This window comes from Candoia aspera, chromosome 3 (genome assembly GCF_035149785.1).
Source record: "Candoia aspera isolate rCanAsp1 chromosome 3, rCanAsp1.hap2, whole genome shotgun sequence".
Lineage (NCBI taxonomy): Eukaryota > Metazoa > Chordata > Lepidosauria > Squamata > Boidae > Candoia > Candoia aspera.
In genome coordinates this window covers 104,240,486-104,263,512 of record NC_086155.1, presented here as the reverse complement: position 1 = coordinate 104,263,512, position 23,027 = coordinate 104,240,486, and the positions used below count along the sequence as shown (strand labels likewise).

The 23,027-nt window shown below is 39.5% G+C and overlaps 1 protein-coding gene across 2 annotated transcripts in view; it reads left to right on the top strand.

The window, feature by feature from the left end:
• Positions 1 to 23,027, top strand: part of CEP350 (centrosomal protein 350) — a 100,050-nt gene that overhangs the window by 14,364 nt on the left and 62,659 nt on the right. For both annotated transcript variants that reach the window (XM_063298461.1, XM_063298460.1), the window contains exons 2-8: positions 1,398 to 1,483; positions 3,080 to 3,123; positions 3,782 to 3,893; positions 18,561 to 18,684; positions 19,913 to 20,508; positions 21,175 to 21,288; positions 21,565 to 21,678. In XM_063298461.1, the coding sequence (XP_063154531.1) occupies positions 1,411 to 1,483; positions 3,080 to 3,123; positions 3,782 to 3,893; positions 18,561 to 18,684; positions 19,913 to 20,508; positions 21,175 to 21,288; positions 21,565 to 21,678 (1,177 nt within the window). In that variant the 5' untranslated portion in view covers positions 1,398 to 1,410. The remainder of the gene's footprint in view (positions 1 to 1,397; positions 1,484 to 3,079; positions 3,124 to 3,781; positions 3,894 to 18,560; positions 18,685 to 19,912; positions 20,509 to 21,174; positions 21,289 to 21,564; positions 21,679 to 23,027) is intronic.

Here is a 23,027-nt window from a genome sequence, read left to right as displayed (position 1 = left end):
GTCCAGTAAAGCATTCTTGAGTAGGGGATTCTTGACCACTACCTCCTTAAGGGCAGATAGAACCATCCCCTTTCTTAAGGATGAATTACTTAAGGGCCCTAACCCTAACCACATGTCATCTCCTGGGAAGCTTAAACCAACTGGGATAATATGGATCTGATCAATAGGTGGCTGTGCTCACTGTTCCAACTTCCTTGAGACTAACAGGCTCAAACTCCTCTCAGATAATGAAGCCAGACTATACCTCAGGACCTGCAGAGCCAGAATCCAGCCCAGAGTGAGAGTGGATCTGAGGCATCTATCAGATGCCTTGAATAATCTCACAGCAGCCCTTCAGATGTTCTTTCGATGCTTCCCTCTCTAAGTGGGACCAGGTCACCTTGTTGTTGTTGTTTATTCGTTTAGTCGCTTCCGACTCTTCGTGACTTCATGGACCAGCCCACACCAGAGCTTCCTGTTGGTCGTCAACACCCCCAGCTCCCCCAGGGACGAGTCCGTCACCTCTAGAATATCATCCATCCACCTTGCCCTTGGCCGGCCCTTCTTCCTTTTGCCCTCCACTCTCCCTAGCATCAGCATCTTCTCCAGGGTGTCCTGTCTTCTCATTATGTGGCCAAAGTATTTCAGTTTTGCCTTTAGGTCACCTTAAACAGTCCCATTTGTTCCTTAGAGCCCAGCTTCATATACAGAAATCTGTGGAGCAGCAGCTCCGAAAGGCACAAAAGTTTGCTGAATGGCAATAGCCACTCCACAACCCTGCCCTGGGATTGTGGCTGATGCTGTGTATGAACCTCAGATGGGCACATTTCCATATCCATCCAGATTTCAGTTTATGGGTTTTTGTTTGCTTGTTTTTGTTTTTTTGTTTTATGAAAGATAGTGTAGAGGCTTTTTTCCCCTTTTTAAGCAAATAGTTCATTATGTAATAGAGTAGTATTTTTCTTCTAAATATAGATTATATAGATTTTATAGATTTTATAGATTTTATAGATTATATAGATTTTAATCTAAATATAGATTTTATATATTACGTGGTTGTATTTACTAGTTTATAATATATATTAATATATAAAGTCATTTAAGCTTACTGTAACATTTTAAAAATGTAATAACATTATTTTTAAAAGGTTTGTTAATGGCAGGATTAGTACAACTGAGCCTTTGCATAAGCAGCATGATTTTGGATGCAAGGTGAAAATTGAACACTAAACGTAACTTGGTTACTGTGCACGTCTTACAGTCTGAATAAATAATATGTTGGATTTGACTTAAAGTATCTTGCAGGTGCAGATTTAGCTTTCTCCGATCATTAAGGTCAAAATAATACTGTTAACTTGCAGGATATGCGTATGTACTTCTGTTCGACATTTCATTGAACATTTATTTTTATGTTATAGGTGAAGCAACAGAATGTGGAGCAACAAAGCAAATGAGGTTCCCTTACAAAATCCAAAGTTCTCCCAAAACAGGGATTCCATCAGAGGTATGGATTTTTTTAATTTTTACCTATCTTTGTGGAAAGAATTTTATCTGACTTGTGTATGGAACAGCTGGTTTAACAGCATTGCAAATTTGTTAGTGAAAGCTAAATAATCTACCACAGTGGTCCAGTGCAGGCTAGGAGATGTTTCTAGACTTCCCAGTCTAAGAGTCAAATTCACCCAACTGGCTTCTATTCCAAAAGGAAGACTAGAACCTGGTTCTCACTGCTCCTAGTTCAGCAGCTTAAGTTGCTACAAGTAGTCAGTATAATTTAATGGAAGATGCAGATCTGAAAAAAAAAATCTGTCAGCTGCCTGTAGCTGCCCTACAATTAGTCAAAACAAAGGACTTGTAGAATAATTGTCTACAGAAACTAATTATTTTAAATACTCAAATAAGAACATTTTTACCTGTTTACTAAAGCAATGCTTCTACAGTTTTAAGGTTGACATATTGCTAACTTAAATGTGATTTTTAATGCTGTTATACACTAGGTATCATACAGTATCTCTTCCCCCATGTAATTTAAAAGTTGAGCGTCACCTTCTGATAGCTTCCATGTAAAAATCTGTTGGCTGAGAGTGGTTGGATCCATAGATTAGGTTTACATGTTGTAATAATTCAGCATGGTTGACAACTACATTGTTTGGGTTAAGACTATGCCTGAAGCGGAAAATACATTTTGTTTTGGCTCTGAAACAAAATACTACATTTCAGAAGTTCTGCTGAACCATTTTGGATCAGTCATGATTTGGCAGAAACAAAATTTGAAACATTTTAGTTGTTCTGAGTTTCAGCTGAAACAAAAGTCAAGTGGATCCCACAGTGATTTTAAGGGGGAAGCAGGGCAAATTTTGCTTGCACTACCTCCTCTCCCACCTTCTTCAGAAACAAAGATGATTTATTAACTCTGGTACTGCTCTAGCTTCCCCTGCATGGTTTGTGTACCTATTCCTGACCAGAAGTTGCCAGCATGATATATTTCATCATCTTGCCCATTGACCTCCCAATCTTCCTAGTGCTTCTCATTTTTTCCCTCTCTAGCTCCACTCAGCCACTGCTGCTGCTTCCAGTGTTTGCGAGCAAAACAGGGAAGGGCCCTCTGTAGCCCACACAGGCAGCATGCAGGCCCTCCCTAATATCACAGTTGCCATGGGAAGAGCTAACCCATCTACTTTTCCTACTCAACCTTGGCTTTTTTCCTGCACTTACTCCCCCCACCCCAAAACCGCTTCTGCTTGGAACAGCCATATTTTGTTTTGTATCTGGATCAAAGCTTCTGAAACATACACGATTTGGTTTTGGTACGAACCACCTGAAACCAGCTGTTCCATACACAAATCATTTTGTGGATGAACCATTTTGTTCTGCCCTAGTCTGGGTTCATACAACACAGCAACTCCAAACCAGACAAACTTACATTATGGCTTATTGTGATGTGTAAATCCAGCCATAGTCAGATAAGTATATATTCAGAGAAAAATATACTGTGAATAGATTAAGTATTTAAAACTGTTACTGAACATTGCAATATGTTTATCATGAAGGTGATCCTTGAATTAATGCAATGAATACATGTTTTCAATTCTTTGTACAGATTTAACAACAGCATGGGATGCTTTTTCACAAACAAAGGCAGCAGTAAGTAGTATTTTAGCATTGAGTTTAGTGAAACTGAAAAGAAGCCATACAGGACACTATATGTTTAAAAATGAAAACTAATAGCTGTTATGCTTATCTTGGAAATGTTGCAGAACAGTAAAAGATTCAGATTCTTTTTCAGAAAAATAAATTCACTACTCTTCTAAAATGCACTTAGGAGTGCAGCCTCCCATCAGTTTGTCCTACCTGGAGACTGAGCTGTTTCTTACCATCTTAGGATTCCCAAAATCAGGAAGCTGTTCTCTTACTTCCAACAGAAGCTGTTCTCTTCCAACAGACGCAGTTTGCTTTTACAAAAAAAAATATATTATTAGAGAATTTGCACAAAGTTTTCCAATATGATTAATTTGATGTACCTGGTCTGTTCTTCTTTACCAGTTTTTTTTTCATGATTGAAAAATGTAACGTAAATTGTTTCCTGTAATAAAAACTTTGGATTAATGTGGAATACAGTATTGTGTGAAACTATTCTTGATTGCACAAAGCTGATATTAAAAGCTGACTTCATTTTACTTAGGTTAGGGAAAGTTTAATCCAATTTTTGTAAGCCACTCTTTTTTTCTATTTTTGTTTTTTAAGTGGAGGTGTAATACATTTAAAATATTAATATCTTTCCTATCCCATTTAATCTATCTAGTTACAGCATATTGAGAACAAATTGGAAGTAGCTCCTATTAGCACAGCCGCATTGGATTTGGTCATGGAAAAAAAGCCATCTATTAGCACTACCAGGAAAATAAGCAGGAAAGGTATGTATTAAGGCCTTCCCACAAATGAGCTTGCAGTTGCTTAACATTCTTAAATGAGCATTTCTGATCTGTAACCAGCAAAATCAGCAAATTATGGATGGGAAAACTTGAAAGCTTTGTTTGGGAAGCAGAATTCCTGTTGTGATACTTGGTAGGGGATCTAGGTTCTTGCAGTTAAAAAGTTCTACATTGAAAATAATTATGGGTGCTGCTATTGCTGATATATATATGTGTGTGAAGAACAAGAACAGAGACTACCTGAGATAATTTTCTGTATTTGTATCTAGAAGTTTTATTTCGTAAGGTTTCCAGTGGCATTACATTTTGCATGAGAGCTACGCAGTGCATCATATTCATTTAGAACAAAGTTCTTTGGGGTACAGTACATGCAGGCATGCACATAGCACCAGTCAGCAGTTCTTTAAATCAATTCAGTCCTTTTTTCTCATGAATCTATTCCAGCTGTAGAGGGCCACCATGTGACCCTGGGAAAAAAACAAAGATTTTAAAGAGTTGCTAGCTGGTGCTACATAGAGACCCCATCATCACCCTTTCCACTCTGCATCATTAACCCATCTACTGTAGCTCTTGGTATGCTCTCTACCCACCATTAAGTATAATCCTTGTTCATGATAAAGTTGTCTGTCCTTATTTATAGAGTTTAGCTTTTTGGCAGGAATTGTGCTATCTTGGCTAGTGTACACATTAGAGTACAGCTTTCCTCAGGTTTTTTTTGTTGTTACACCACAATGGTAGTGCTCAGGAGCTGTGAGAGCTGTTTTTGTTCGCCTTAATGAAATTGCTTTTCTTAATTCCTTTTTTCTGTTCCTCTCATTTTTTTTTTTGTTTCTTGATCTTGTAGTTTTAGATGTTTCAGGAGTAAGGATGCCTTTTGTCATTTTTTCCCCATATAAATGCTCTGAGTGTCTTTCTAAGTTTTTGTCTATAAGTCAAAGTTTGCTTTATTTTTTCTGACAGTGACATTTTGTAAAATTGTCCACATCGCTAGGCATTTACAAAACAGGCCATTAAAACTGTCCATATTGCTAGGCATTTACAAAACAGTCCATTAAAACTGAGAATAATTTTGTAGGAGAAGGCAATCTCCTACAAATAGCATAGTTGCTAAAAAAAAAACTGATCAAAGAGAGATGACTTAATCTATATTTATTGAAGATTTTACATACAGTAAAAAGCAAATCTAAAGAAAAAGATATAAAAGAAAAAAGTGCAAGAAAAGAAAGAAAACTAAAGTTATGAAATATAATGACTTCTGACCTCTTCAACAGATATTAACAAAGCTATTGTCTCTCCTTGATCTCTTAAGGAATAGATGTATTTATGAGGAAACCTAGATTTCTTTAAGAATTAATCTTCTCATCTGAAACTTTTATATAATTTTGTATAATATTTTTGAAAAATTCTTTGCATGGTTACATTATTTGTTACCATGGCATTCCCTTTTTGCAGTTTCAAAATCCCTTGTTTTTTTCATTTTCTTTCCCCTGGCATATATACCAACCATTTCTCTGGTTTATTTGCTGACTCAAAATTATTTTGTTTGGCAAATTTCATTTTTATTTCCATTTCTTTAAATGTTAGCATAGAAAGTTAACTTTGTAGAAGCTTAATTTGTTGTAAAATGCTTTTTCTTCCCGGTGAGCATTTTAATTCAGCTTCTTTGGTCTGTATTTCTGCTAAAATCTTTTGCATCTTTCCCCCTCTCTGTTTTTTCAGTTTGGAATTCTGTAATATAAATTGACCTCTCATAAATGCTTTACTTGCATCCTGCACTGTTCTTCTGCTTCTTTATTAGATTGTTTTTGAAGAATTCCTTCAATTCTTTTTTACACTCCTCAATGATTGATTCTTTTGTGATAATTTCATTTAACCTCCATCTATATGCTTTTGATTTTTTCCAGCATATCATAGTCACTGGATTATGATCTGAGAAGGTTTTCGTAATATCTCTGCTTTGCTAGTATATGTAGATATGGTGCTTACTGCGCTGCAAACTTTTTGAATATTAACAAGTCCAAATCCAAAGTGGTGGTTTTTGGGAAAAGATGGGCCAAATACAATTGGCACTTGGATGGGGAGCCTATAAAACAAATAGACTCTTTTTCATATCTAGGGGTTGTTTTTACAGACCACAGCAAGTTCTAAAACACTAATTCAGCTACAACCACCCTTGCTCTCTGCTCTCCATTCTGAAGGTCCACAAGGCAAAAGTTGTACCCATGCTAACATATGGTGCCAAATTGTGGGGCCTATCAAAGGCCTCCTTACTTGAACAAAATCAAGCACGCTTTTTAAGAACTATTCTGGGGACCGACAGGAATACACCTGCAGCAGCAGTAAGAGCTGAAACAGGCACCCATTCCATTTACAGACTATCAGTAACCAAAGTCTTCAACTACTGGTGGAGGATTCTCCCAATGGAACATGACAGACTACCAAAAATGTGCTTTGAAGAACAGGTGGGCACACCTCAACCCTCCACATGGATCAACCAACTCCTCCAAACTATCACATTCCTTGGCTTTTCATCACAATACTTACTTTCAGCCGGAGACCAGGCCAAGGCAATATTCAAACAAAGAGTCTTGGATGTTAATGCCCAAACAGACATTGAGTCACTTGCACACAATAGGTTGTCGAAATGGCTGGCCAAGAATAAACTGTCCTTTCAAATAGAAAAATACCTGACAATGGGTCTGACGCAATACCATAGGATAGCTCTTACTAGAGCAAGATTTGAGCAACTAGATTCTATGGTCAAATACGGATGATTCCACCAAGTGCCTTACCTTGAGAGGACATGCGTTTGTGGAGCACCTGAAGTAGAAGACATTGCACATGTCCTATTTAACTGCCAACTATATGCCCCAGCAAGGGCTCAGTACCTTCAGACGTTAATTGACAGAACCACATACTGGGATCGTAACAAAAGACTATGTTACTTCCTCCAGGGCACAAATACGTATGTGGTCAATAGAACTGTTAAGTTTATAGTTAGGGCTGTCCAACTGAGAACGCAATTTATAGAACGCATTGGGGTGGCATGTAAAGGTGATGAATTCTTTTAAACCCACATTGTTTCTGTATTTTATTACTTGTTTTATTACATCTTGCATTTTTATCTTACAATTTTATCTTTATTTTACCCTACTGTATTTTATCATATTTTATTTCACCATAGTATATTTTAGTTAATTTTACTGTATTTTAGCTGTTTTATGGTATCATATTTTATATTTTATATCTTATAGTGGCTGATGCCCAACTTTCTGATATGGTCATTTGACTAATCAATAAAGTTATTCATTCATAGTATATGTAGATAGCTTCTTTGAGATCCATAAGATATCTGTTCATGAAAAAGAACTGTCTTTCAAAAACGTATGTATATTCTCTAGAATTTCCCTTTCTATGTCTCCACATATCAATAAGTTCTAAATTCTGTATCGTTTCAAAAATATTCTCGGACGTTTGCCTTTTGTTAGTTTAATTTCTTACACAGAAGTTTTATCTTTTTGTGGACAAGCCTCTCCATTCCAGTCTCCTAAGTGACACCAGTTTTCTTATGTCAAGTCTATTAGTTTTTCCATCAATCCTTTAAAAAACATAGCTCTGTTGTCATTTGGTGCGTATAATCTTATCAGCAAAATTTTCATTTCATTCCATTTGATTTCTACAGTTATATATCTATCATATTCATCATTTTATATTAGCTTTGGTTGCAACTGTGGATTTATATATATAACAAATCCATGTTTTTAAATTGCCCTGCAGATACAGATGTCTACAAAGTTCTTGTCCCAAACTTTTATAAATCTAATACTTTTTGCCCTTCTTTCTTACATGTGTGTTTTGTAAGCAAATCACATCTTGTTATAATTTTTTTCAAATAATGGGAGACCTTTTTTTTTTTGAGGAGTGTTAGCTCCATTTATATTCCTTATTAGGCATCGTACATCCATATCTATATTCCAGATTTTGACAAGTCTAGTCCTGTGGCGTCTTAATTCGTCTTGTTTCTGTTGTCACATCTCCTCTCCTTGTTGTAACTGTAGTTTTTCCAGATCTTCTTTAAATGTTTTATAAAAATATCTTGCCTTTTGTACAGAGTTAAAGGGGTTTCTTCCCTCCTTTAATAGATATAACAAGCTTTCCCAATTCCTCCAACATTTTTTGTAAAGTCTCTTGATTAATTTCTTTTTCTATCTGTTGACCTTCTGTCAAAGTTCCCCTCCTTGATGTGGTCATTTCTGTAGTTTTTGCTGCTTTCCTTTTAATCACCATTGTTTTAAATTAAAAAAATTATAATCCAAGTAGTAGAAAGGAGAAATAGTAAAAAGCAGAAAAAAAGATTCACAATTGGCAATTTTACATTTCTCTAATATTATATCTTTCTGGTTTTCCAAAAATTTTTGTAACATCATGTCTCGTTTCTCTATCAACTCTGTCATCCCTTTGTTTATCAAAGCCAGCCAATCCTCCTATCTCAGCAATCCAAAACAAAACTTTTTCCCACAAAGGTCTGTTTTGTTTATTTATTTACTTTGGCTGCTTTTACTTGTTTAATTAGCAAAAGTCTCCAATTCAGCTGGTACCTTAGTCTGTTTTTAACTTTCTTAGTCCAAACTCTCAGACAGCTTTTTGCTTAATTTCTTTCTTATTGTTTTTAGCCCTTAACGTTTATTTCTTTCTATGGGTTAAAGACCCATTCACTGGGCTGGGATTAGCCTCCCTGTTGAATCGAAGGTCTGTTTTGTCAGTAGATTTTTTTGCGTAACAAAAAAAGGTGCTTAAGAAGTAGACTCTGCAAGCCCAATATCCGCTAATGGTCTCTGACTGAGGTTTGGAGCTTGTTCTTTCCTGCAGTTCCTGGCGCTCTACTCGAGAGGTGCTAGAAATATCCCTTCAGATCCTGCCAGCCTTCTCTCAAGGAGCAGCCTTCCAGAGCACAAATGAGTGCTTTGTCCAGGGAAGCACCGTTAGCTCTGGTGTAAACCCAGCTGCCAACTAGATCCTCATTGTCATCTCTGCCATTAGGCAAAGGTGTTTTAGTTTGTCATTGTTGTACTGGAGGTCCCAAGAGGGAGATGACTTAAGATACAGTTAATAATCAAAGAGATGCCTAGAGCACTGCTGGAGGATTACACAGAGCAAACTCTAGAGCACAGGTTAGAGCTGCTATTAAGGCCTACCTTGTAGCATTAAGAGTGGCAAAACATCAGTATTTCTCCATCCTTATTGTGTCCAAGGATAGCCGTCCAGCAGCCTTGTTTAAATGACCCAGGCTCTCTTTGGGCTTGAAGGTTTGCCTGCAGGGCTGCTCAGAGAAATATGCTGGGTATGTGTCAGACAAAATTGCTCAGAACTGCTCCCAGTTGGATGCCAGCCTTGGGGCAGGACCTATGGAGGTGATTAGAGTACAGTCTTGCTTAGTTATTTGGGAGGAGTTTGAACCCATTGGGCCTGATGAAGTGGACAGGGTTCTCACAACTGTGAGCTTTGCTACCTGTGTACTAGATCCATGCCTCCTAGCTGGCTAAGGCTTCCCGGAAGGTGACATGTGGTTGGGTTTTGGCGGTGGTGGATTCTTCCTTGACTGAGGGGCTTGTGCCACCATCCTTTAAAGAGACGGTGGTTCAGCATCTCCTCAAGTAGTCATTGCTAGATTCAGCCATACTGGACAGCTTTAATTCAGACTCCAACTTTACTTTTTTAGGGAAGGTTGTTGCAAGGATGGTTGCACAACAGTTTCAGAGAATCCTGGAAGAAGCAGATTATCTGGACCTTTTCAGTCTGGTTTCAGGCTTGGGTATGGGACTGTCAGGCTCTGCCTGAGACCCAATAAAAACACAGACGCTAGAGTAGACTTAGGTTCTGGTTTTATTTGGGAATAGAATGCATGCCCTTAGAAAGCTGAGAGTGAGGGGAGCGCACCGGAACGGGATTTAAATAGCCCGTGCCAGTCAGCGCTCCACCCCACCTTACTCCAGGTGCGCCCCACGAGTCCCAACAGTTCGTCCTTGCCAGGTGAGAGGTCGTCCAGCCCCCTGCGCCCTGGGCATCGCCTCGATCGCCTTCCTGTGCAGTGATGATCCATTGCCGGGCGATCAGGCTTCTAGTTCCTCGAAAGCCCGGGCGCGCCCTTCCGAACCTCGCCTGTTTGGTTGTTATTCAATTTCATGTCAGTTTCCTTTTATTGTTGCTTCCTGGGCTGCTGGAGTTGGTCGTTACATAGTTTCCTTAAACCCCTTACTTCTTTTTGTGTTTTCCTATTGCCCTTGCCTTATCAGCTCAGGACCCATATCCCTGTATTGTCATGCGAGCTGTTGCGATGTCGCAAACATCGCAACGGCGATCATGACAGGGACTGAAATAGCATTGGTTGCAGGAGGGCCTTTGTGCAACTTTGTGTTGTCTGCCAGTTGCACTCATTCTTAGACCAAGAGACTCTGCTCACAGTCACTCATGCCTTGGTCACCTCCCAAATAAACTACTACAATGCACTCTACATGGGGCTGCCCTTGAAGAGGATCTGGAAGCTACAGCTGGTGCAGAATGTGGCTGTGTAGGCAGTTATATGCCCTCCTCTATCAGCACACATTCCATCTCTGCTCTGTGAGCTGCATTGGCTACCAGTATGCTTCCAGGTTCACTTCAAGGTGGTAGCGATGACCTATAAAACTCTCCATGACATGGGACTGGGTTATTTGAACGATTGCCCCTCCCCGGTTGCATCTACCCATCCCATTAGGTCCTGCAGGGGAGGCATGCTCTGGGTCCTGTCTGTTAGGGAATACTATCTGGTGGGGCCCAGGAAGAAAGCCTTTTCTGTTGTGGCATCTGTCCTTTGGTATATCATCCCCCTGGAGATCAGATTCGTTCCGACCCTACTGGCCTTTTGCAAGGCCTTAAAGATGTGGCTTTGCCACTGGGCTTGGGAATCTGGGTGTGCAGTAAAGCCTGTACAGTGGTTATTTTGAGTGTTGACTGATTTTATATCTCAACTATGGATTGTGTTTTCTTGTATGGTTTTATATGCTTTTTATATTGTATTCTGTTTTTTTATATAGCTTTTAATTATTGTAAGCTGCCCAGAGCCATGTATTTGAGACTGGCAGCTATATAAATAAAAATAAATAAATGCTGGTTTTAAAAATCTTCTGAAATTTTAGCTATTAACATTAAAAAAATCATTTATTTGCTGCGGGTTAAACCGCTGAGCTGCTGAGCTTGCCGATCGGAAGGTTGGCGGTTCGAATCCGCGTGACGGGGTGAGCTCCTGCTGCTAGTCCCAGCTCCTGCCAACCTAGCAGTTCGAAAACATGCAAATGTGAGTAGATTAATAGGTACCGCTTTGGTGGGCAGGTAACGGCGTTCCGTATAGTCATGCCAGCCACATGACCACGGAGGAAGTGTCTACGGACAAACGCCGGCTCTTCGGCTTTGAAACGGAGATGAGCACCGCCCCCTAGAGTCGGACACGACTGGACTTCATGTCAAGGGAAACTAAATAAATGCCAAGATACTCATTTTTGTTTGTTTACTCCACCATTTTCCTACAGGGGAGTTAGTCCATCCTACAGTGAGTATCTCCCTCTAACTGCTCCAGAGGCAGAGCTGGAAAAGGTTTTGACAATGGAAGAAACATTTCCTTTCTGAGTTTTGGCCCTGCCTTGTTCCAGAGTACACACTTGCTCCACTTAGGATTCTCAGCCAATTTTCTCTGCCTCTGTTTTTCTCCCCTCCCCCCCCAATTTCTTTTTATTGTGCACTGCAGGACTCAGCCCTGCCATGGTCACCAAACAGGAACATTTTGCTTTCCAGAGTTATATCAGAGGACCTCTCCAATGTCTGGGGCTAAGCCAGAGGACTGGCCTCTGTTGGTGCTCTGGTGTGCTCTTCTGTTTGCTCCAGATATTATCCTTGGGATACACAAGATGATACTGTGGCTACCAAGTCAATGGTCGTAAGCTGCACAATTCTTACAGCTGCCAGAAGCCCTGTTGCTACTCCCTTAGGGAGCTGGATCCCCTGGCACCACAAGGGATCGGTTCAGTAGCTCCAGGTCCCCTGTTCTCTTTTCCACCCTTTGTCAAGGGAACAGGAACTTCTGATCTTCTCAGTAGGGGAGGAGCTGATTTCTCAGATCAGCTTACATTTCCCCTGCAAGAGGAGCAGGGAAATCATTTTAGATTTGTCCAACAGAATCAAACAAAGTTCCTTCCTTGCTGCCAATTGCCATATTTTTCCCTCCGACTGCCCTAGATTGTCTCAGCCACCTGTAATGGGTGGCCTCTTGGTAGTACTGGTTTCAGGGAGCATGGTAAAAAAAAAAAAAGACAACCAGAGGACAAGAACGTGGAGTTCCTGCAGCACAGAGCTCATGAGTCTATAGCTTTAGCACAAGATATTATAGTCTCTGAATCTGAGTATGAGGCTGAAGAAGTAGACCAGATGTATTGTCAGCCTGGGGAGCCAGCAGGCACTCAGACAGCTGAGGTAGCTCTCAAAGACCACCTGAGCAGTGGGAACTGACTGACCCTCATCCCGAATTCTGATAGAACATGCCAGCAGTTAGAAAAGGCAGAATAGAAGGGATCACTTCTCAAGAGGAGATGGCAGCGGTTCACCTAATTAAGCCACACCAATAACTGGGGAACATAAGAGTATATTCCAGGTTCTTTTTCCTTTATTGGAAACAACTCTCAGGCTTCAGATTGTGATATCCTGCTTCAAGTCCCTCCCATTCTTTGCCTTACATTCAGACCACCACCTTGAGTCATGGAGATATGTGAGGAACTCTCTTGTTTTAGACCTTTGGATTGCTTTGGGCTACCCTTGGATCTCTGCCTCTAAATGACTCCTGCTGGCAGATTGCAAACTACTCAAGTACAGGGTAGCTAAAAACTCTTCTAACTCACCAAGCTTTAATTGCTCTCAATTAAGATATTTGCCTTATCACCAGCTGCTATCAAAAGTTTTACAACGTGACAGTAAAGACTCTAAGAGTTATAATGATGTTTTGTGTCTGCCTACCTTGCATAGGACAAATTGTTTCCAAGCCACAAAACTCTTACAATGTGCCAATTTTAGTGCCTTGATTGAAAATGGAGGAATTGCAAACTGAAAATATGCTGTTAAGAACACAGCTGCTCCACCTGATTGCCAGGAGTGATTCTGTGAAACTGCAGCAGAACCAGCCAATTGCTTTAAGCCTGCGTGTCACAAGTGTCCTGTAGCATCCCTGAAAGATTTGCTGGAGTAGTTTCCAGCATTTTGGCATACTGAAAAATATATGTGAGCCTTCATTCTGAAGATTTTACATCTAACCAAATAAAGTAGGCTTCGTTATTAGCCTGCTAACTGGTCCAGCTGTGAAGTGGACTACTCTATTGCCCCTGCTACAAAGCCCTCTGCTGGCCCACTTTGATGAATTCATAAGGTAGTTAAAAAAAAATGTTTGAGGAGCCTACCAAATCAGCCACCAAAACCCATTGCGTCTGACGGTTATAGCAGAGGTGCCACCTACAGCTGTGTACATGAATGACTTCAGGCAGTTGCTCAAGATTTAGAATGGAATGGAGCCATATTGGTAGGCTTAATTTCAGGAAGGCTTGGCAACTGAAATACCAGATGAATTGCCTAGAGTTGTTGTCCATCTGTGCTGCAGGGCCTGATCCAACTTTGCGGATTGATTGGAGTCTGGTGCAGTGACAAATATGGTCCTGTCTTACTTCCTTGAGAACCTGTTCAGGCCAGAAATGCTGCCTTTGTGAGCCCCTGGGAGAAATATCCTCTTATATCCTGAAGAACCCATGCACGTTGGGAGAGCCTGATCTCATTTGTCTCTGAAGAAAGGTGCACAGCAGACAGATTAGCCTACGCCTCTACTGCAGAGGCTAGGATCCCTTTGCCTCCACATATTTAGTGAAGTAACACTGCCATCCCTCCTGTCAGGGAAATTTCACTACCCGGTCTAGATGGGTTCCCATTCTAGAGAAAGATGTAGTGTCCAGCAAGCTCAAGCAATAGAACAGTTTCCAAGCCAAGACCTTGTAGTAAGTATGATTCTGCAGGTTCATGGCCAGAGGAACATATAGATCATGGCTGTGATTGATTTAGGAGCAACCAGCAACTTCAGTGACCTAACCTGACTAGAGGCACATGGTATTCCTCAACACCCAGTCATACCCCTCTTGTGACTGAAACCATTGACACAAGACCAGTGTTGTTTTGTACTGGTCAGTGACCGTAATAAAATCAATTGAATTGAATTGACCAGTGTTGTCAATATGAGTGGAGTGGGTTGCACACCCAGTCTGGATAGCCTTGGTCGGCCATACAGAGCAGCTGGAATTCTACCTCACCTCTGCTCCGTACTTGTAAGGAAGATGACCTTGATGGGGATATGCAAGCTCTGTTGCCAAGGCAACAAAGGGTAAAATATTTTATAAGTCCACAACATCCAGATAATGTTTGGAGGTGGCTCAGATAGATACTTCCTTAATTCACTGGAGTCTAAGAAGGGGAAGGAGGTACAACACAATCAGAGTTGCAAGATTATTGTCAGCCTCATAGACCAAGAAATCAATTCCACAAGAAGGGTAAAGCTACTTTTATTGAAATTGGCTATATTAACAGAATCTTGCAAGTCTGATTATACCTCCTCCCTCTTCTTAAGAAAATGTTTTACATTTATAAGATCCACTCCCAGGGACAGCTGTGATAGGTCCCAATGTAGAATATCCTGGGTCTGCTATAGGAAAATGATGCATTGGACTTACTTTGAAGATCCTTTTCTAAAGCAGAGACAGAGCAACCAGCCCTATCAGGCATTACAAAGGAGAAGAAGAGAGGAAAATGGATCCTATCAATATTTGGAACCGAAAGGCATAGTCTAGCTTTTTCTACTTCCCTCCTACATTTCTTAAGTTCTTTATCCTTTAAGCTCTCTTCCTGGCTTTTCATTCTGAAATGAAAGGAACAGTCTTCTCCCCTCAGAGTCATCTTTGGAAGGTTTTTTTTAGCCCTGCCTCCAGAGTGGGAGATACTAATTGCAGGATGGCCTATCTCCACTGTAGAAAAAAGTCCATTGTAAGTCCAATGTACCATTGCTTATAAGGTTGGCTAGTATGATTTGTTATCCCCCTGCCTTATTTAGGTTAATTGGGCTAAATGTAAAAAAGAAGTATACAGTTATGCATGATGTATTTAGTATGAGTGCTTTTATGCCTCTTCAATCATTTGACTTTATAGAATTGCATTTCTTCCTACCAGTGGCTGTTGATGAAATAAGAAGGGTGTTTCTTGATCTCTTGCTTACTGTTGAAAGAAATATAAAATCCAATTAATGAGTTGAATAAATAACACATGAGCAACTGTCTACTCATGTGTTATTTATTCAACTCATTCTTTTTCCCGATAGCATACCATAAATTTAAATATTTATACATATTTATATCTATACATTTAAATATCTTCTAGGTGCAATTCATGGTGCTGGTTATTATCTATAAAGTTCTTCATGGCATAGTGCCAGGTTATTTGAAGGGCCACCTGTCCTCCAGGCAGAATCGGTGTGCTTTGAGTGCCTTCAATCAAACAGTGCCAACTATAAGGACATAGGAAGCATTCCTTCTCTGTTGCAGTGCCTGCCCTCTGGAATAGTATTCCCCCAGAGATATGTATGGCTCCCACCCTGATGTTGTTCTGGAAGTCTAAAAATCTGGCTGTTCTTCCAAGCCTTAGAGTAGAGTGGTTGGTGTGTGTGTGTGATATGTAGTGTGGTCTTTTTTCCCCCTTCTTTTATTGATTCTTATTCTCTTAAAAGTGGAAACTGCCCAGAATTGCTCTGGAGGCAGGCAGCTTCTAAATTTAAATAATAATAATTTGTTGTTGTTTATTCGTTTAGTCGCTTCCGACTCTTCGTGACTTCATGGACCAGCCCACGCCAGAGCTTCCTGTCGGTCGTCAACATCCCCAGCTCCCCCAGGGACGAGTCCGTCACCTCTAGAATATAAATAATAATAATAATAATAGTAATAATAATGATGATGTCAGCATATAATTAAATTTTAAACTGTTTACCGTTCAGTAATTGAACTTAATTATCCATCTATGTTATACAGAGACGGTAAAATAGATCAGTTTTTCACCTTTAACTATGGCTTTTTGAGTGGTCAACATACTGTCTGTTCCTTCCTTATTAAGGCTTTATAAAGGACACCGTAGTAGTAGTGGGAACTGAGAGGAAAGTTGGGAGTTGCCTGCAATGAGTCTGTACAATTTACAGAGGTGTTGTCATGAGTAAGGATGGCGAGCAGGGGACTCCCACCCAGACTGTCAAGTGCATGCGTAGCACTGAGGAACTGTTCAGCCATTCAAAGAGACACAGATCGGGACCGCCTTAACCTTTGGGGTTTATATGGCTGGGTTTTTCCCACGCTTCCTCAGTTTGTTAGGATTCTTGTTAAGTACTACTAATAAATATTAGAGACCAAGTCATTGTCTCAGTGTGTTTCCTGGTAATCAGGACAGGTGTGATCTAATTGTTTCTCAGGATTAGACTGCTTCCAAATGAGTTTGCACAGGTGCAGAATGCTAAGGCATAAGTGGTCCCTTGAGTAACCATGCTTCAGTGTGTCATTTCTGACATTTGAAGTAAGGAGATAGGTTGTGGTTATACATGGTAAGAACTATTACTAAGGTAAGTAAAGACTTCTATAAACAGAATGGACCGGTGACATCACTGTTATTCCGAGATAACAGTTGCAAACCAGAGATGAGAGTTCTATTTAAACGTTTCAGTGTGTAGTAGAAAACGACTAGCAAGAGGCGTCTCCTGTTCTTGCCTCTCTCCAAGATGTATTATATATTAAAGCCGCTTTTGTTCCCGAACGATGCTGAAATGAAAACAAAGCTGCACAATGCTTGTAATTAATGATATAACTGTCCTGCCGTTTGACATTTGAGCTCATCAATAGCTTCATATTGTGTTAATGTTCATATGGTTCTTAACGTTTATCCTTGATTAGAGCTTTGATCTTTAGTTTCTTAAAGCAGTATGTTATTCCATTGTTGATAATTAATTATATACTGGAAAATTATAACCACCTAGGCTTTTTAGACCTTTTTTAACTTATTGAGCTTTACTTTTTCTATTTTCTCTATCATTTCTAAAATGTTTAATAAAATAAATATAAAGAAAGTAGGAGAAAATGAAGTTTGAGCTTATAAATTTGGCATAATGATAAAGCTTCTGTTAGTGGTTCACAAGTATATGACTATCTTTCCCTATAGTTTCGTTCTCACTTTAGGGTTTTTAAAAGTATAATTTTAAAACTAATTTAGTCTTTGAAAATAGAGTGTGTAAATAACATTCAGCTCTGAGTCTCATTCAGCTACCTGGTTAATTAAACTGGGCCAGTATTAAAAACGTAATTTTGCACTGGGATAGTAAGACAGTAAAGTGGCTGGGAAATGTTTCTCCTGCTCCCAGTACAGCTGAATTGGTAAGTGGTAAATCACGTGACCATGACTGTGCTTTCCAGCAGGAAAGAGACAAAACTAGACAGTTTCACACCTTTGGCTTTTGTTTGCCTCCTAGTCACTCCCCCGCCCTTTGGAATACTCCAGTACCTGCTTACTGTCTTGTACACATCAAAAGCAATGCTTGGTGGAGCTGTGGGCTACGGAAACAATTTATACTACTCTCTTGGAATCTCTTCCTCTCTAATCTCTCTGTGATGGTGGGAAGGGTCAGGCAAAAGAGAGAATGCCTACAGTAATAGCTTGCTTTTTTATCCCTCCCTCTCTAATCTCTCTGCTCTGTGAGAGGGAAGAGATTGCAAGAGAGAAATGTAAGCTGTTAGCATTGTGTGCCCACAGTTCCCAGCCCCAGGCTGCTGTGTGATTGTGTTGCTTTCGATGTGTAGAAGAGCAAACATCTTATTCTCTTGCAATCTCTTTCTTTCCAATCTCTCTGCTCTGCAAGGGGGGAAAAAAGAAAAAACCACAGGTCAGGCACAGGACAATATGTAATGGTGATCAAGTGACTAAGGGATGCTGCAAATGGTCGTAAATTGGCTGTAAAGTTATTTTTTCAGCAACATAATAACAGCGACTGTTTAGTCGCTGAACGAGTGGTCAGTAAGCGAGGACTATCTACTTTGAATTACAGTGTCTCATTGCTATGAAGAAGGGTGTGGAAGTGCAAATGATTGAAGCTGAACAGTGTCCAAACTTCTGGACAAAAGCTGAGTGAGAAAGAGTAAAACATACAGAGCAGCATTTTAAATTTGAAATTCTCTTTTAAGTTCCAGACACTGCTAAATTTGAAGGCAGTGTTTTGCACACTGGGGCAGGACAGTGTTCTCCTGTCACAGCCTTCTAGTAGTCATAATTTATCTAGCACACCAGAATTATGCCTTATTATGTAACTGTCTTGTTTGCAATATCGTGAAAAGCTCAAACTTGTACGTGTGTGTGTATAATCAATGCAGTTCTTGCATTAATTAATTTTCTGTGGGTTCTTATACATTTGAAATTATATTGAAGAGGTTATCTAATGGTTAATTTTTACCACTGTTCTTGACTCCTGTTTGAATCCTTAGAGATTCATGAAAGATTTCTTGATTTCTGCTTTAGCCTGCAGGTCTTCCAGTCAAAACAAGGAAAGTGGTCTCCGCAGGCCTCTTCGTGCTACCACTTTGGATAGCAACGTGAGTAAGAATGGACATGTTGAATTTCGTCAGCCCCTGACTTGTGTCAGGTGAGTTTGATTCCTTTTGTCATTTTACTATTGCAGGGATTATAGAATTAAAGTGTAAGCATAATTATTTACTATTTTTGAAGGGGGAAAATATAAATATAAATAACTCAAGGTGGGGAACGTACCTAATACCTCTTCCTCCTCCTATTTTCCCCACAACAACAACCCTGTGAGGTGGGTTGGGCTGAGAGAGAATGACTGGCCCAAGGTCACCAAGCTGACTTTCATGCCTGTGAGTTCTAGTCCCCACAGTCTCCTGGTTTCTAGCCTGGAGCCTTAACTACTAGACCAAACTGGCTCTCTGTTTCACCTTAAAGGGGATTTCATGAAATGGAACTCCTGATTGTGATATTGCTTGTAATTTAAGAGTGAAGACAATGTTTTTACCAAGTAGGATACTAGCTGCATGCTAGAGATAGTAACTGCCACTATTCTAAGAGAGAGGGAAGGAAGTAAATGGAACTTGGGGAAAGAAAAAAATAGGGAATTACTGTACTTAAGCCTTTGGTGCTATTTTATCCTGGAGAAGAGTGTAATTCATGAAATTAGATTCTTTCCCCTGTATTATAGGTAAAGGTAAAGGTTTCCCTTGACGTAAAGTCCAGTCGAGTCCAACTCTAGGGGGCGGTGCTCATCTCCGTTTCTAAGCCTTTAGAGCCGGCGTTGTCCCTAGGGACACTTCCGGGTCATGTCCCCTGTATTATATCCCCTGCCTTTCTCTAGCAACGACTGGAGTGCTTTCTCCTCTCTTTGGCTTGGTGGAAGCAGGTACCTATAAGCCACATTCCCTCTTTGTTCTTATGGGAAAGAGAGTAAGCATTCTAGTTTCAGCTCATGCTCTGGGAAAACAGTAGGTCTACCTGAGCTGCAGTATCACCACTATTAAGGAAGTTCCTATGCTGTTTCATGCTGTGGAGCTGGAAAGGGTACTGTAGGGGACTTGCTGGTTTGGCTTTTAATAGTCAAGGTGCTCTGGATACCTGACAGTGCAAATGCCAATCTGTGTCCTGTATTCTTGCAGTCTTGGAACTTCAGAGGAGACAGGAATTATTATCTTGGAGCTGGGACATCTGTGGCTTCAAAATGAAAAGGCCTGGATGACAGGAAGGAAGAGATTTTCAAATTGCTTATCTCTTTCTCTCAAGTTCAAAGTTGTTTTTGTTTTATGTCAAACATAGGTTCATTAGAGTTCCTGTCTTTATTTTAATGTTTAATGTGCTTCTGTTAGAGATTCTCAGTGGTCACCATCTTATAAAACCTCTTGCCAATTGGAGGCCAGATGTCTGAAGCGTAAAGAAGCAGGGAATAAAGCAGAAGGAAGTTGTATGACCTATGAAAAAGGAGAACCAGATTTGCATGGTAGAGATTTGAAAAGCTCATCTTCTACAGATGAAACTGTTGTTCGATATTTGAATGACCGTCCAGCAATTGATGCTTTGCAAAGTTCAGATGTGGTGAGTCCTACAAAATCAGAGGAAGAAAAAAGTGAAGAGTCCAGAGGAGATGAATATACAAAAACAACTCCAAGTACAACGATCCAAAATGCTGAACTAAAAGAATTACAGTTGGTAGAATCATCAGCTTCTTCTGCCAGTACCTCAAGTGCCCATAGATTAGATATTTTAAAGCAGCATCAGCATGATGCTAAACTGGAAAAACTAAAAGAACGAATTAGAAAGCAATGGGAGTGTCCAGAAGAACTGACTATCAGAGGACATGATCCTGAATATTCTGATCATCCTATAACTGTTACAGCTCCTGAAAATATAGTGACTCCTAAAGTCAGAAAAGTGGCAGCTGCACCTCCAGCTCCCTCCTATAAAGGTACATAGTTTTTGAATAAAATGTATATGTGGGGGAAAATCTCTGGTCTGTAAAATAAAGGCAAATATTTCCATTGTTCTTTTCTAGTCCTGATTAAAAACCCACCTAACACTGAATTATTTTAAAGACTAGGGTTTTTACTGTTTTTCTCACCTTTCAAACTTTACTGTGATGTCTAATATCATAGGTTTTTCCTCTTCTTTGTCAATTGCATTGTATATGGCTAGGGACCCTCTGTGGATATTACTTGCTTTTGAGTTATATGTGGGTTTTTTTTTATGTATACTATTTTACCTAGAAGACTTTTCTAATGGAGCTGATAACAAATAATTGGCTACAAATGTACAGCAGATGTACAATATAGTGATTGTATTCTAATGGTTTTGTAAGGATTTGTCAATTATGTGCATAAAGTATTTGGAAATTATGCTTTATTTGTCCTCCTTTGTGATTAGCTTTTTCTTTAATGACTCATTTCCACACTTCCTTGATATTTAATGTGTTTGGATAGAAACTTCCCAGCTTCTTTTGTTCATATAGTAGAGACTTGAAATCTAAATATTTTTATTTTTGATATCTAATATATCAGATGCACAAAATAAGACTTTTTCCATAGAATGTCATGACTATTTTAACTTGCTAAAGATAATTGTGCTGTTCTTTTAGGTTTCAATCCATCAGAAGCCAAGATTCGTACTCCTGATGGAAAAGTATGGTGTGAAGAGGAATTTCTGAACCTCAGTAGAGAGTTATGTCGAGATTTAGAATTCCAGTTGGCAGGTAAATAGCCAGAATAATTTTGCGAATAATTACATGAAAAGCAAAGTGCTATTATATATCTGACTTACTTAACCCATGAACCTGTAATTAATAATTTCAAGCCCTGTTTCTGAGACTTCCTGTAAATTTAAAGAAATAAAAATTAAAATTGGCAGTTTATTTCATACCTCATTTCAGTAAATTCTGATTTGAAAGTTTGATAATAGGATAACATCCTGCTGTAGTTTTGATGGGGGTTTCCTTGTTGTGCTAATGTTTCTTCAACACATTTTTCAGAAGAGGATTTGACTGTGATAAAGACATCTACTGAAAGAAAGGAAAAAAAGGGACACAAACCAGTGCGTAAAACCCAGAAGGTTGCACAGCTCTCAAGTCCTGATTCTAAACCAGGTGCATTTTATTGTAATTTCTTTGTTTAACTGTTGTGAGCCACCCAGAGTCATTGAGAGTCAGGCGGCATACAAGTTTAATTTATTATTATTATTGGTGGTAGTGGTCACACAGCCAGATGTTTAGACTGGATTTGGCATTTTTGCCCACCTATTGAGTCCTTCCTAAGGACCTCGGATAGGCAGATGTTGTTTAATATTAAAGGTATCATCTCAGGATATAAGCTGTTTCAAGTAAAGCTGCCTTTTGCAATTGACTGATGGTGATTTTGTCAATACCGATGGTGTTCAAGTGGTGCTCCAGATGTTTTGGAATTGCACCCAAAGTGCCTATTACTATTGGTACTATCTTTGTTGTTGTTGCTATTATCTACACAACAATGTGAAATCACAGCTGTCAGTTCTTTAGCTGGTGTTGGCCTTCATTGGCACTGAGTTCTTCCCAAGAACCTAGGATGTCATAATGTATTGGTGTAGTATATGTGCGGATCCAACCAGTGTGGCCTTTTGTAATTGACAGATGGAAATTTTATCAATGCGCAGATTTTCTAAGTGCCATCCAAGTTTTTTTGGAATGGCACCCAAAGTGCCGATAACCACTGGGACCACCACAGCTGGTTTATGCAATAATCTTTCAGCTTTGATTTTCAGTTCTTGATACTTCGTGATCTTCTCCAATTCTTTGTTTTATATTCTACTTTCCCCTGGTATTGCCACATCAATTATCCACACTTTCTTCTTATCAACCACAGTTAAATCTGGTGTGTTATGTGCCAAGACTTTATCAGTTTGTATTTGGAAATCTCACAATATTTTAATCTGCTTATTTTTTCTACTTTTTCAACTATATATTCCCACCGATTTTTCATTACTGGCACATGATAATTTTTACAGATGTTCCAGTGAATCATTTTGGCAACTGTGTTATGTCATTGTTTATAATCAGTTTGTGTGATCTTCTTGCATAAGCTGAGTATATGATCTACTGTTTCTTCTGCTTCTTTGCACAATCTGCACTTCGAATCATTTGATGATTTTTCAGTTCTGGCCTTGATTGCATTAGTTAGAATAGCTTGCTCTTATGCAGCCAAAAGCAAGCCTCCAGTTTCTTTTTTTAATGTTCCAGTTGCAAGCCATTCCCAGGTTTTATCTTTTATCCACTTTCCCCTCGATCTTTTGTAGAAATTGACCCTGTAATGCTTTACTTCGCCAGCATTCTGTTTGTGTTTTTATTACATTATTTTGATACTCAGGTTTTGTTTCCTGTATGTTCCATAAGTTCCAATTTTTAATTTGCATCAGAGCTTATTCATGACTGTCTTTTACATAATCAGCCAGTGCATGCTTTTC